Source organism: Pseudophryne corroboree, chromosome 1 (genome assembly GCF_028390025.1).
Source record: "Pseudophryne corroboree isolate aPseCor3 chromosome 1, aPseCor3.hap2, whole genome shotgun sequence".
Taxonomy (NCBI): domain Eukaryota; kingdom Metazoa; phylum Chordata; class Amphibia; order Anura; family Myobatrachidae; genus Pseudophryne; species Pseudophryne corroboree.
Genome location: NC_086444.1, coordinates 121,810,741 through 121,825,691, shown reverse-complemented (window position 1 = coordinate 121,825,691; position 14,951 = coordinate 121,810,741). Strand labels below are relative to the sequence as shown.

The 14,951-nt window shown below is 47.4% G+C and overlaps 1 protein-coding gene across 3 annotated transcripts in view; it reads left to right on the top strand.

The window, feature by feature from the left end:
* MIER3 (MIER family member 3) overlaps positions 1-14,951 on the top strand; it is a 52,558-nt gene that overhangs the window by 20,577 nt on the left and 17,030 nt on the right. For all 3 annotated transcript variants that reach the window (XM_063962644.1, XM_063962635.1, XM_063962652.1), the window contains 2 exons: positions 6,941-7,075; positions 14,033-14,153. In XM_063962644.1, the coding sequence (XP_063818714.1) occupies positions 6,941-7,075; positions 14,033-14,153 (256 nt within the window). The remainder of the gene's footprint in view (positions 1-6,940; positions 7,076-14,032; positions 14,154-14,951) is intronic.

The following is a 14,951-nucleotide window of genomic DNA, read 5'->3' as shown; positions in this document are numbered from 1 at the left end:
AACAGGCTCACTGCAGCGAGGGACTAAGGGGAGAAGAAGCGAACTCGCCTGCTTGCAGCTGGATTGGGCTTCTTAGGCTACTGGACACCATTAGCTCCAGAGGGATCGACCGCAGGCCCAGTCCTTGGTGTTCGGTCCCGGAGCCGCGCCGCCGTCCCCCTTACAGAGCCAGAAGCAAGAAGAGGTCCGGAAAAACGGCGGCAGAAGACATCAGTCTTCACCAAGGTAGCGCACAGCACTGCAGCTGTGCGCCATTGCTCCTCATGCACACCACACACTCCGGTCACTGAGGGTGCAGGGCGCTGGGGGGGGGGGGGGGGGCGCCCTGAGCAGCAATATAAACACCTTGGCTGGCAAAAATACATCACATATAACCCCCAGGGCTATATGGATGTATATTAACCCCTGCCAGATTCCATAAAAATGCGGGAGAAAAGTCAGCGAAAAAGGGGCGGAGCCTATCTCCTCAGCACACTGGCGCCATTTTTCCCTCACAGCTCCGTTGGAGGGAAGCTCCCTGGCTCTCCCCTGCAGTCTACACTACAGAACAGGGTTAAAACAGAGAGGGGGGGGCACTAAATTTAGGCGCAGTATAAATTATATAAAAGCAGCTATAGGGGACATAACTCAGTTAGTCCCTGCATTATATAGCGCTCTGGCGTGTGCTGGCATACTCTCACTCTGTCCCCCCAAAGGGCTTTTGTGGGTCCTGTCCTCATTGGAGCATTCCTTGTGTGTGTGCGGTGTGTCGGTACGGCTGTGTCGACATGTTTGATGAGGAGACTTATGTGGAGGCGGAGCAGATGCCGATAAATGAGATGTCGCCCCTGGGGGCCGACACCAGAGTGGATGGATAGGTGGAAGGTATTAACCGACAGTGTCAACTCCTTACATAAAGGGCTGGATGACGTAACAGCTATGGGACAGCCGGCTTCTCAGCCCGCGCCTGCCCAGGCGTCTCAAAGGCCATCAGGGGCTCAAAAACGCCCGCTCCCTCAGATGGCAGACACAGATGTCGACACGGAGTCTGACTCCAGTGTCGACGAGGTTGAGACATATACACAATCCACTAGGAACATCCGTTACATGATCCCGGCAATATAAAATGTGTTACACATTTCTGACATTAACCCAAGTACCACTAAAAACAAAGGGTTTTATGTGTGGGGAGAAAAAGCAGGCAGTGTTTTGTTCCCCCATCAAATGAGTGAATGAAGTGTGAAAAAGCGTGGGTTTCCCCGATAAGAAACTGGTAATTTCTAACAAGTTACTGATGGCGTACCCTTTCCCGCCAGAGGATAAGTTACGCTGGGAGATATCCCCTAGGGTGGATAAGGCGCTCACACGTTTGTCAAGGTGGCACTGCCGTCTTAGGATACGGCCACTTTGAAGGTACCTGCTGATAAATAGCAGGAGGCTATCCTGAAGTCTGTAATTACACACTCAGGTACTAGACTGAGACCTGCAGACTCTTGCAGCGTGGTCTGTACCCCTTTCAAACAGGGATACTATTTTGCGAACATAAGACGTCGTCTTATATATGAGGGATGCACCGAGGAATATTTTGCCGGCTGGCATCCTAAATTATTGCAATGTCCATTCTGTCAGGAGGGTATTGGAGACCCGACACTGGACAGGTGATGCTGACTTTAAAAGGCACATAGAGCCTTATAAGGGTGAGGAATTGGTTGGGGATGGTCTCTGGGACCTCGTATCCACAGCAACAGCTGGGATGAAAATATTTTACCTCAGGTTTCCTCACAGCCTAAGAAACGCACTGTATTATCAGGTACAGTCCTTTCGGCTTCAAAAAAGCAGGCGGGTCAAACGAGGGAAGAGGGAAAAAGCTGCACCAGCAGCCAGTTCCCAGAATCAAAATTCTTCCCCTGCTTCCTCTGAGTCCACCGCTTGACGCGGGGGCTCCACAGGCGTAGCCAGGTACGGTGGGGGGCCGCCTCAAAAATTTCAGCGATCAGTGGGCTCGCTCACAGGTGGATCCCTGGATCCTTCAAGTAGTATCTCAGGGGTACAAGCTGGAAGTCGAGGCGTCTCCCCCCCGCCGTTTACTCAAATCTGCCTTGCCGACAACTCCCTCAGGCAGGGAGGCTGTGCTAGAGGCAATTCACAAGCTGTATTCCCAGCAGGTGATAGTCAAGGTGCCCCTACTTCAACAAGGACGGGGTTACTATTCCACACTGTTTGTGGTACCGAAACCAGCCGGTTCGGTGAGACCCATTTTAAAATGGAAATCCTTGAACACTTACATAACAAAGTTCAAGATGAAATCGCTCAGGGCGGTTATTGCAAACCTGGACGAGGGGGATTACATGGTATCCCTGGACATCAAGGATGCTTACCTGCATGTCCCTATTTACCTTCCTCACCAGGAGTACCTCAGATTGTGGTACAGGATTGCCATTACCAATTCCAGACAACCGTTTGGACTGTCCACGGCACCGAGGGTGTTTACCAAGGTAATGGCAGAAATGATGATACTCCTTCAAAAAAAAAAAAAAAGGGAGTTTTTATTTATCCCATACTTGGACGATCTCCTTATAAAGGCAAGGTCCAGGGAGCAGTTACTGGTCGGAGTAGCACTATCTCAGGAGGTGCTACAACAGCATGGCTGGATTCTGAACATTCCAAAGTCACAGCTGGTTCCTTCCACTCGCTTACTGTTCCTGGGGATGATTTTGGACACAGAACAGAAAAAAGTGTTTCTCCCGCAGGAGAAAGCCAAGGAGCTGTCATCTCTAGTCAGAGACCTCCTAAAACCAAAAAGGGTATCGGTGCATCGTTGCACACGAGTCCTGGGAAAAATGGTGGCTTCATACGAAGCAATTCCATTCGGCAGGTTCCATGCGAGGACCTTCCAGTGAGACCTCTTAGATAAGTGGTCGGGATCGCATCTTCAAATGCATCAAATGATAACCCTGTCTCCAAGGACCAGGGTGTCTCTACTGTGGTGGATGCAGGGTGCTCATCTTCTAGTGGGCCGCAGTTTCGGCATACAGGACTGGGTCCTGGTGACCACGGATGCCAGCCTTCAAGGCTGGGGAGCAGTCACACAGGGAAGAAACTTCCAGGGCCTATGGTCAAGTCAGGAGACTTCCCTACATATAAATTCTGGAACTGAGGGCCATTTACAATGCCCTAAGTCAGGCAAGACCCCTGCTTCAAAACCAGCCGGTACTGATACAGTCAGACAACATCACGGCAGTCGCCCATGTGACCCAACAGGGCGGCACAAGAAGCAGGATGGCAATGGCAGAAGCCACAAGGATTCTCCGATGGGCGGAAAATCACGTACTAGCACTGTCAGCAGTGTTCATTCCGGGAGTGGACAACTGGGAAGCAGACTTCCTCAGCAGACACGACCTACACCCGGGAGAGTGGGGACTTCATCCAGAAGTCTTCCTGCTGTTGGTAAACCGTTGGGAAAGGCCACAGGTGGACATGATGGCGTCCCGCCTCAACAAAAAGCTAAAGAGATATTGCGCCAGGTCAAGGGACCCTCAGGCGATAGCTGTGGACGCTCTAGTAACACCGTGGGTGTACCAGTCGGTTTATGTGTTCCCTACTCTGCCTCTCATACCAAAGGTACTGAGAATAATAAGATGGCGAGGAGTAAGAACGATACTCGTGGTTCCGGCTTGGTACCCGGAACTTCAGGAAATGATATCAGAGGACCCATGGCCTCTGCCGCTCAGACAGGACCTGCTTCAGCAGGGGCCCTGTCTGTTCCAAGACTTACCGCGACTGCGTTTGACGGCATGGCGATTGAGCGCCGGATCCTGAAGGAAAAGGGTATTCCGGAAGAAGTCATTCCTGCGCTTATTAAAGCCAGGAAAGATGTTACGGCAAAGCATTATCACCGCATGTGGCGGAAATATGTTGCATGGTGCGAGGCCAAAAAGGCCCCAACAGAGGAATTTCCACTAGGTCGATTTCTACATTTCCTGCAAGCAGGAGTGAATATGGGCCTGAGTCTAGGCTCCATTAAAGTACAGATCTCGGCTCTGTCGATTTTCTTTCAAAAAGAATTAGCTTCAGTACCTGAAGTTCAGACATTGTGAAAGGAGTGCTGCATATTCAGCCCCCGTTTGTGCCCCTGTGGCACCTGGGGATCTCAACGTGGTGTTGAGTTTTTCTTAAAATCACATTGGTTTGAGCCACTAAAAACCGTGGATCTAAAATATCTCACGTGGAAAGTGGTCATGTTATTGGCCTTGGCTTAAGCCAGGCGAGTGTCAGAATTGGCGGCTTTATCATGTAAAAGCCCTTATCTGATTTTCCATATGGATAGCGCAGAATTGAGGACTCGTCCCCAATTTCTTCCTAAGGTGGTGTCAGCGTTTCACCTGAACCAGCCTATTGTGGTGCCGGCGGCTACTAGTGAATTGGAGGACTCCAAGTTGCTAGACGTTGTCAGGGTCCTGAAAATATATGTTTCCAGGACGGCTGGAGTCAGAAACTCTGACTCGCTGTTTATCCTGTATGCACCCAACAAGCTGGGTGCTCCTGCTTCTAAGCAGTCTATTGCTCGCTGGATTTGTAGTACAATTCAGCTTGCACATTCTGTGGCAGGCATACCACAGCCAAAATCTGTAAATGCCCATTCCACAAGGAAGGTGGGCTCATCTTGGGCGGCTGCCCGAGGGGTCTCGGCTTTACAACTTTGCCGAGCAGCTACTTGGTCAGGGGCAAACACGTTTGCAAAATTCTACAAATTTGATACCCTGGCTGAGGAGGACCTGGAGTTCTCTCATTCGGTGTTGCAGAGTCATCCGCACTCTCCTGCCCGTTTGGGAGCTTTGGTATAATCCCCATGGTCCTTACGAAGTTCCCAGCATCCACTAGGACGTTAGAGAAAATAAGAATTTACTCACCGGTAATTCTATTTCTCGTAGTCCGTAGTGGATGCTGGGCGCCCATCCCAAGTGCGGATTGTCTGCAATACTTGTAAATAGTTATTGTTAACTAAAGGGTTATTGTTGAGCCATCTGTTGAGAGGCTCAGTTGTTTTCATACTGTCAAACTGGATATAGTATCACGAGTTGTACGGTGTGATTGGTGTGGCTGGTAAGAGTCTTACCCGGGATTCTAAATCCTTCCTTATTATGTCTGCTCGTCCGGGCACAGTGTCCTAACTGAGGCTTGGAGGAGGGTCATAGTGGGAGGAGCCAGTGCACACCAGGTAGTCATAAATCTTTCTAGAGTGCCCAGCCTCCTTCGGAGCCCGCTATTCCCCATGGTCCTTACGGAGTTCCCAGCATCCACTACGGACTACGAGAAATAGAATTACCGGTGAGTAAATTCTTTTTTTTTTTTTTTTTTGTCTTGCCCTCCTGTGTTCTCCTGAGTCATTTCAAGGTCATTACTATTTAAGGCGTTTCAACACCATAAAGATTGTTCATGTTTGTCTAAGCTACCCGTTGTTGGGAGGGACAACCTGACTGAGTACCCTCTAACCAACCACTATGTTTCCACATTGTCTTGTACGGGGAAGAAGATAATCGAAACTATAATTTTTTTTATTTTTATTTTTCGCAACCCTGTAAATGTTATATATGACCATATATATTTGCATCAAGTAAATTGCTTACAAGAAAATACAGCAGCACACATGTGGCTATGTTTAGAGATTCGCCAGTCATGGGCATAACTATAGTGGGTGCTTTTGCTATTGGGCTTAGAGGGGCCTGGACCCAGGTTATAAGGTTGTATGTCAATTTCCCAGATTTGCCTGCTAAGAAATTGGGTCTGATCCCTTGCCCAGCCTGAATTGTGTAACACTACATTTTCAGTGAGAGATGTGTGTACTGGATGTTATAATGGTTAGGGGACACTGTAATGTGGCATATTTTGAAGTGGAGGCCACTAATGTGTCATTATCTGATGTGCTCATTGTAATGTGGAGGGTACTATGATGTTACATAATAAGAACTGGGGCACTGTAATGTGGCACAGTATGAAATAGTGGCATAATATGAATTGAGGCACTCTAACGTGCCATAATTTGAACTGGGGGGAACGCTAATGTAGTTTTCATTCTAGCACCCTGCACCTTTCAAAATCCGTGCAGTTCCTCTTTCCTGCCTGGGGTTTCGCTCTCTGCTGTGATGCTTCTCAGCACACTCTGATCTGTTACTCAGTGCTGCGATACAGACCTCTGTGTGCTTAGAAGCACCAGAGCGGAGAGCGACACCCCAGGCAGGAAACAGGAACTGCACAGGATTTGAAAGGTGCAGGGTGCTAGAATGAACGCTACTAATGTGGCACAGAGTGAACAGTGGGCACTGTAATGTGACCTAATATGAACTGGGGGCACTGTATGTCATAATGTGAACTGGGGATACTGTGTTGCATAATGTGTACTGGCAGCCCAACCTGGTTTTGCCTTGTTAATGATTGCTACTTTAAAAAAACGGGGGGACTCGCACAAAGTCCTGCAACTCCGGCAACTCTCAGACTATTACATTTAGCCCATTGTGTTTAGTTATCTACACTAGAACCATATTTCACAGTAATAATTGTGGCTCTTTTGTAGAAGTAACTATCGCTATACATTACATACGATAGCCAATAACTTCAAGCAGAGATATGTGATATGGAGCATTAAGAGTTGGCCACTATAAATTCCAATGAGCTGCAAAAGTCTAAATTGTGGGCTCTTGTAGTGACAAATGACTACTTACAGAATAAAGAGTGTCTATCTGTGTAATACTAGTGATGCTTTGCCACGTTCCCGACAAGTGTGCATTGCAGGATGTCACATAGTAGATGAAGAATTAGTTATAAATCACTGTTCTTTTGAAAATATTTTTTTTCCGCTGAGGTGCAATAACCTTATAGGCCCTTTTGTATAGTTCATTTTAATGAGTTATGTTTGGCCTGGCACACGAGTGCCCATTGTAAGATTGGATTTGTATTTCCCCAGGAAGGAAACATGCCTCTGGAAGACTTATTAGCAATTTACGTCTATGAGCCTGCGGATCCAGTGATGGCCGTGTCAAGTGCCGGCAGTTCTCCCAGTGAACTCGCTGATGAGCTGCCAGACATGACACTGGATAAAGTGAGTGACTGTCGCTGGTGTTGCGGGAAACCTGCTTCACTGATGCCTAATTGGTTCTTTTCTTTAAGTGTTGCGTAGGTAACCATTCCTCTAACAGTACTTTAAAACATGTTGCTCATTGTGTTTTCTCTATCGTCCTAGTGGATGCTGGGGTTCCTGAAAGGACCATGGGGAATAGCGGCTCCGCAGGAGACAGGGCACAAAAAGTAAAGCTTTTCCAGATCAGGTGGTGTGCACTGGCTCCTCCCCCTATGACCCTCCTCCAGACTCCAGTTAGATTTTTGTGCCCGGCCGAGAAGGGTGCAATCTAGGTGGCTCTCCTAAAGAGCTGCTTAGAAAAAGTTTAGCTTAGGTTTTTTATTTTACAGTGAGTCCTGCTGGCAACAGGATCACTGCAACGAGGGACTGAGGGGAGAAGAAGTGAACTCACCTGCGTGCAGGATGGATTGGCTTCTTGGCTACTGGACATCAGCTCCAGAGGGACGATCACAGGTACAGCCTGGATGGTCACCGGAGCCGCGCCGCCGGCCCCCTTGCAGATGCTGAAGTCAGAAGAGGTCCAGAATCGGCGGCTGAAGACTCCTGCAGTCTTCTAAAGGTAGCGCACAGCACTGCAGCTGTGCGCCATTTTCCTCTCAGCACACTTCACACGCAGTCACTGAGGGTGCAGGGCGCTGGGGGGGGGCGCCCTGGGAGGCAAATGTAACCTATATAAAGGCTAAAAATACCTCACATATAGCCCCCAGAGGCTATATGGAGATATTTAACCCCTGCCTGGATTCACTAAATAGCGGGAGACGAGCCCGCCGGAAAAGGGGCGGGGCCTATCTCCTCAGCACACGGCGCCATTTCCTCTCACAGCTCCGCTGGTCAGGACGGCTCCCAGGTCTCTCCCCTGCACTGCACTACAGAAACAGGGTAAAACAGAGAGGGGGGGCAAATTTATGGCGATATTTTGATATATATAAAGCAGCTATAAGGGAGCACTTATTATAAGGCTATCCCTGTTATATATAGCGCTTTTGGTGTGTGCTGGCAAACTCTCCCTCTGTCTCCCCAAAGGGCTAGTGGGTCCTGTCTTCGTTAGGAGCATTCCCTGTGTGTCTGCTGTGTGTCGGTACGTGTGTGTCGACATGTATGAGGACGATATTGGTGTGGAGGCGGAGCAATTGCCAAATATGAGGATGTCACCCCCTAGGGAGTCGACACCAGAATGGATGCCTTTATTTATGGAACTACGGGATAGTGTCAACACGCTAAAGCAGTCGTTTGACGACATGAGACGGCCGGACAATCAATTAGTGCCTGTCCAGGCGACTCAAACACCGTCAAGGGCTGTGAAACGCCCTTTGCCTCAGTCGGTCGACACAGACCCAGACACAGGCACTGACTCCAGTGGTGACGGTGACGAATCAACCGTATTTTCCAGTAGGGCCACACGTTATATGATTTTGGCAATGAAGGAGGCGTTACATTTAGCTGATGCTACAGGTACCACTAAACAGGGTATTATGTGGGGTGTGAAAAAACTACCTATAGTTTTTCCTGAATCAGAAGAATTAAATGACGTGTGTAATGAAGCGTGGGTTGCCCCTGATAAAAAGCTGATAATTTCAAAGAAATTATTGGCATTATACCCTTTCCCGCCAGAGGTTAGGGAGCGCTGGGAAACACCTCCTAGGGTGGACAAGGCGCTAACACGCTTATCTAAACAAGTGGCGTTACCCTCTCCTGAGACGGCCGCACTTAAAGATCCATCAGATAGGAGGATGGAAAATATCCAAAAAAGTATATACACACATGCAGGTGTTATACTACGACCAGCTATAGCGACTGCCTGGATGTGCAGTGCTGGGGTAGTTTGGTCAGAGTCCCTGATTGAAAATATTGATACCCTGGACAGGGACAATATTTTACTGTCGTTAGAACAAATAAAGGATGCATTTCTTTATATGCGTGATGCACAGAGGGATATCTGCACACTGGCATCACGGGTAAGTGCTATGTCCATTTCGGCCAGAAGAGCTTTATGGACGCGACAGTGGACAGGCGATGCGGATTCAAAACGACATATGGAAGTTTTGCCGTATAAAGGGGAGGAGTTATTTGGAGTCGGTCTATCAGATTTGGTGGCCACGGCTACAGCCGGGAAATCCACTTTTCTACCTCAAGTCACTCCCCAACAGAAAAAGGCACCGACTTTTCAACCGCAGCCCTTTCGTTCCTTTAAAAATAAGAGAGCAAAGGGCTATTCATATCTGCCACGAGGCAGAGGTCGAGGGAAGAGACAGCAACAGGCAGCTCCTTCCCAGGAACAGAAGCCTTCCCCGGCTTCTACAAAAGCCTCAGCATGACGCTGGGGCTTCTCAAGCGGACTCGGGGACGGTGGGTGGTCGTCTCAAAAATTACAGCGCGCAGTGGGCTCACTCGCAGGTAGATCCCTGGATCCTGCAGATAATATCTCAGGGGTACAGGTTGGAATTAGAGACAGATCCACCTCGCCGTTTCCTGAAGTCTGCTTTACCAACGTCCCCCTCCGAAAGGGAGACGGTTTTGGAAGCCATTCACAAGCTGTACTCTCAGCAGGTGATAGTCAAGGTACCTCTTCTACAACAAGGGAAGGGGTATTATTCCACTCTTTTTGTGGTACCGAAGCCGGATGGCTCGGTAAGGCCTATTCTAAATCTGAAGTCCTTGAACCTGTACATACAGAAGTTCAAGTTCAAGATGGAGTCACTCAGAGCAGTGATAGCGAACCTGGAAGAGGGGGACTTTATGGTATCCTTGGACATCAAGGATGCGTATCTCCACGTTCCAATTTACCCCTCACACCAGGGGTACCTCAGGTTCGTTGTACAAAACTGTCACTATCAGTTTCAGACGCTGCCGTTCGGATTGTCCACGGCACCTCGGGTCTTTACAAAGGTAATGGCCGAGATGATGATTCTTCTTCGAAGAAAAGGCATATTAATTATCCCATACTTGGACGATCTCCTAATAAGGGCAAGGTCCAGAGAACAGCTAGAGATGGGATTAGCACTGTCGCAAGAAGTGCTAAAACAGCACGGGTGGATTCTGAATATTCCAAAATCCCAGTTAATGCCGACAACTCGTCTGCTGTTCCTAGGGATGATTCTGGACACGGTTCAGAAAAAGGTTTTTCTCCCGGAGGAAAAAGCCAAGGAGTTATCCGAGCTTGTCAGGAACCTCCTAAAACCAGGAAAGGTGTCTGTACATCAATGCACAAGAGTCCTGGGAAAAATGGTGGCTTCTTACGAAGCAATTCCATTCGGCAGATTCCACGCAAGAATTTTCCAAAGGGATCTGTTGGACAAATGGTCAGGGTCGCATCTTCAGATGCACCTGCGGATAACCCTGTCTCCAAGGACAAGGGTGTCTCTTCTGTGGTGGTTGCAGAGTGCTCATCTATTGGAGGGCCGCAGATTCGGCATACAGGATTGGATCCTGGTGACCACGGACGCCAGCCTGAGAGGCTGGGGAGCAGTCACACAAGGAAGAAACTTCCAGGGAGTATGGACGAGCCTGGAAACGTCTCTTCACATAAACATTCTGGAACTAAGAGCAATATACATTCATCCCGGGAGTGGACAACTGGGAAGCAGACTTCCTCAGCAGACACGATCTTCACCCGGGAGAGTGGGGACTTCATCCAGAAGTCTTCCACTTGCTGGTAACCCGTTGGGAAAGACCAATGGTGGACATGATGGCGTCTCGCCTCAACAAAAAACTGGACAGGTATTGCGCCAGGTCAAGAGATCCGCAGGCAATAGCTGTGGACGCGCTGGTAACGCCTTGGGTGTACCAGTCGGTGTATGTGTTTCCTCCTCTGCCTCTCATACCAAAAGTATTGAGAATTATACGGCAAAGAGGCGTAAGGACGATACTAGTGGTTCCGGATTGGCCAAGAAGGACTTGGTACCCGGAACTTCAAGAGATGATCACGGAAGATCCGTGGCCTCTACCTCTAAGGAGGGACTTGCTTCAGCAGGGTCCCTGTCTGTTTCAAGACTTACCGCGGCTGCGTTTGACGGCATGGCGGTTGAACGCCGGATCCTAAAGGAAAAAGGCATGCCGGAAGAAGTCATTCCTACTTTGATTAAAGCAAGGAAGGAAGTAACCGTGCAACATTATCACCGAATTTGGCGAAAATATGTTGCGTGGTGCGAAGATCGGAGTGCTCCGACGGAGGAATTTCAACTGGGTCGATTCCTACATTTCCTGCAATCAGGATTGTCTATGGGTCTCAAATTGGGATCTATTAAGGTTCAAATTTCGGCCCTGTCGATTTTCTTTCAAAAAGAATTGGCTTCAGTCCCTGAAGTCCAGACCTTTGTTAAGGGAGTGCTACATATACAGCCTCCTGTGGTGCCTCCAGTGGCACCGTGGGATCTCAATGTGGTTTTGGACTTTCTAAAATCTCATTGGTTTGAACCACTAAAGAAGGTGGATTTGAAATATCTCACATGGAAAGTGACCATGCTTCTAGCCCTGGCTTCGGCCAGGAGAGTGTCAGAACTGGCAGCTTTATCTTACAAAAGCCCATATCTGATTTTCCATTCGGACAGGGCAGAACTGCGGACTCGTCCGCATTTTCTCCCTAAGGTGGTGTCAGCATTTCATCTGAACCAGCCTATTGTAGTGCCTGCGGCTACAAGTGACTTGGAGGACTCCAAGTTACTGGACGTTGTCAGAGCATTAAAAATATATATTGCAAGGACAGCTGGAGTCAGAAAATCTGACTCGTTGTTTATATTGTATGCACCCAACAAGATGGGTGCTCCTGCGTCTAAGCAGACGATTGCTCGTTGGATCTGTAGCACAATCCAACTTGCACATTCTGTGGCAGGCCTGCCACAGCCTAAATCTGTAAAGGCCCACTCCACAAGGAAGGTGGGCTCATCTTGGGCGGCTGCCCGAGGGGTCTCGGCATTACAACTTTGCCGAGCAGCTACGTGGTCAGGGGAGAACACGTTTGTAAAATTTTACAAATTTGATACTCTGGCTAAGGAGGACCTGGAGTTCTCTCATTCGGTGCTGCAGAGTCATCCGCACTCTCCCGCCCGTTTGGGAGCTTTGGTATAATCCCCATGGTCCTTTCAGGAACCCCAGCATCCACTAGGACGATAGAGAAAATAAGATTTTACTTACCGATAAATCTATTTCTCGGAGTCCGTAGTGGATGCTGGGCGCCCATCCCAAGTGCGGATTATCTGCAATAATTGTACATAGTTATTGTTAACTAATTCGGGTTATTGTTGAAGGAAGCCATCTTTCAGAGGCTCCGCTGTTATCATACTGTTAACTGGGTTTAGATCACTAGTTGTACGGTGTGATTGGTGTGGCTGGTATGAGTCTTACCCGGGATTCAAAATCCTCCCTTATTGTGTACGCTCGTCCGGGCACAGTACCTAACTGGAGTCTGGAGGAGGGTCATAGGGGGAGGAGCCAGTGCACACCACCTGATCTGGAAAAGCTTTACTTTTTGTGCCCTGTCTCCTGCGGAGCCGCTATTCCCCATGGTCCTTTCAGGAACCCCAGCATCCACTACGGACTCCGAGAAATAGATTTATCGGTAAGTAAAATCTTATTTTAGATGGCATTAGATGGGAAATATGATTATTATTATTATTATTATTATTATTATTACATTTTTTTATTTTTTTTTATTTCCTACATTAAAGACCAGTCCAGTTTTTTCATATGTGATGTTTGTTATTCCATAAGTAAAAGTGTGAATCTACTTGTTAATGTCAGGTTACCTTCAGTGTTCATTCTGGAGCGGTGGTTGGGGAATCCTAACAAGCCACGTAGCCAATGCACCTAAGAGATTATTGGTGGCCTCTAACGTTTCAGAACTAATTTCTGTAGATTAAGAGCAGCCTCCCTGATTTCTATGTATGACAGTGGAGTTTCATTATACATCATACACCGGTGATTTAAGGAGATGTCTGTTTAGCTTCGGGCTGCGTCACCGTTACATGATGTCATTGAGGAGCTGGCTTCTAATGGGATAAAGTGATATTTAATCAAGTGGTTTTTGAACTGTCCTCTGGAGAGCATAAATTAGTCGTCCCATTGCTTGCACCCTTTCCTTAGGAATGTGGATAGCTAACCATACGGGTGTGGATCATAGGGTCAGCAGTCATTAGGTCAACCACTATTGGTCGACAGTGACTAGGCCGACACGGTCATTAGGTCGACGTGGAAAAGGGTCGACATGAGGTTTTTTAGTGTCATTTTCTTTGTAAAGTGACCAGGAACTCCAATTAGTGCACCGTGTCCCTCCACTTCGCTCGCCATGCTTCAGGTTACTATTCCCAATCGTAGTCCACGTGGATCGTACAGTATGAAAAAGTTAAAAAAATTTGAAAAACTCGTGTCGACCTTTGTCATGTAGACCTAGTGACCATGTCGACCAATAGTGCTTGATATAAGTGCTGTCAACCTAAAGACTGGATACCAACAATACATAGAAAGGGTATCCAGACTCTAGGTCAACACCTATTGGTTGACATTGAGTAGGTCGACATGACCATGGTCGACATGGGAAAAGGTCGACATGAGTCTTTTTTACTTTTTTTTATTTATTTTTTTACTTTTTCATACCTTACGATCCACGTGGACTACAATAGGGAACAGTAACCTGCGAGGGGACACTGCACTAATTTGGGTTCCCCGTCACTTTTACGAAGAAACGACGCCAAAAAAACAAACTTATGTCAACCTTTTTCCATGTCGACTTTGTTCATGTCGACCTAATGGCAGCATCGACCTATTCCCTGTGTCGACCTAGACACTGTCGACCCTGAGTCCCATACCCGTAGAAAGTAAGATCTGTTTTTTTTTTTTTTTTCTTTCTTTCATGGTCTGCATACGTATTAATAGGATACTTTTTGTTCATCGTGCCGTAGATCATAATGTACTTTGTTTTCTTAGGAGGAAATTGCTAAGGACCTTTTGTCAGGTGATGATGAAGAAACGCAATCTTCTGCCGACGACTTGACGCCTTCTGTCATTTCACATGAAACATCAGACTTTTTTCCACGCCCCCTAAGATGTGAGACTGGTTTTTAATGCTTTTATTATTCTCTATTTAGATGGCATCATAAGTTGTCCGCAGCGCCTGTACAATGAAGACATACAAATTCCACAATATGACTAAACCAACAACATTGGAGGTAGAGGGGTAGGATAGAGAGACTCACTAAGACTTGTGAAGTAAGCATTAATGAGTCACACAATGGGGGCATAGGGAGCAAACAGCAATTAGTGAGCCTGTACCCACAAAGTGAGCAAACAGACACAATCAGAGTCACTGGAGGGCAGAATGGAAATAAGGAACAGATGCGCATTAGTGACAGGGATAGTGCTAGTGGGAGAGAACTAGGGGAGAGGAACCTGCCCATGAGGAATTTGTTTATGAGGGAGAGAGGGTACACAATGCACAGTCAGGTGCTGAGCAAAGAGTTCTGATGGCTGATATGGATTAGTGAGTCTTGAGAGCTCATTTCAAGATGTGGAGACTATTTCCCCAGTCCTGACAAATTACAGCTATATAAGGAGCTGTTCATGTTGGGATATATAAACTGTACTTTCTTCTTCACTGACCCTTTTCATCTCTTTGTGTATTATCCTTGGTGTACATATGTGACTAGCTTTCCACTGTGCTGGCGTTCCCCTTATACAGTTGAAGCAACCCCCACTCCTCTGCAAGTCACATGACTTACTATATCTCATATATATATATATATATATATATATATATATATATATATATATATATATATATATATATATATATATATTATAGTATCATACTATAGACCATATCTCCAGAAGGATATAAATACATTAG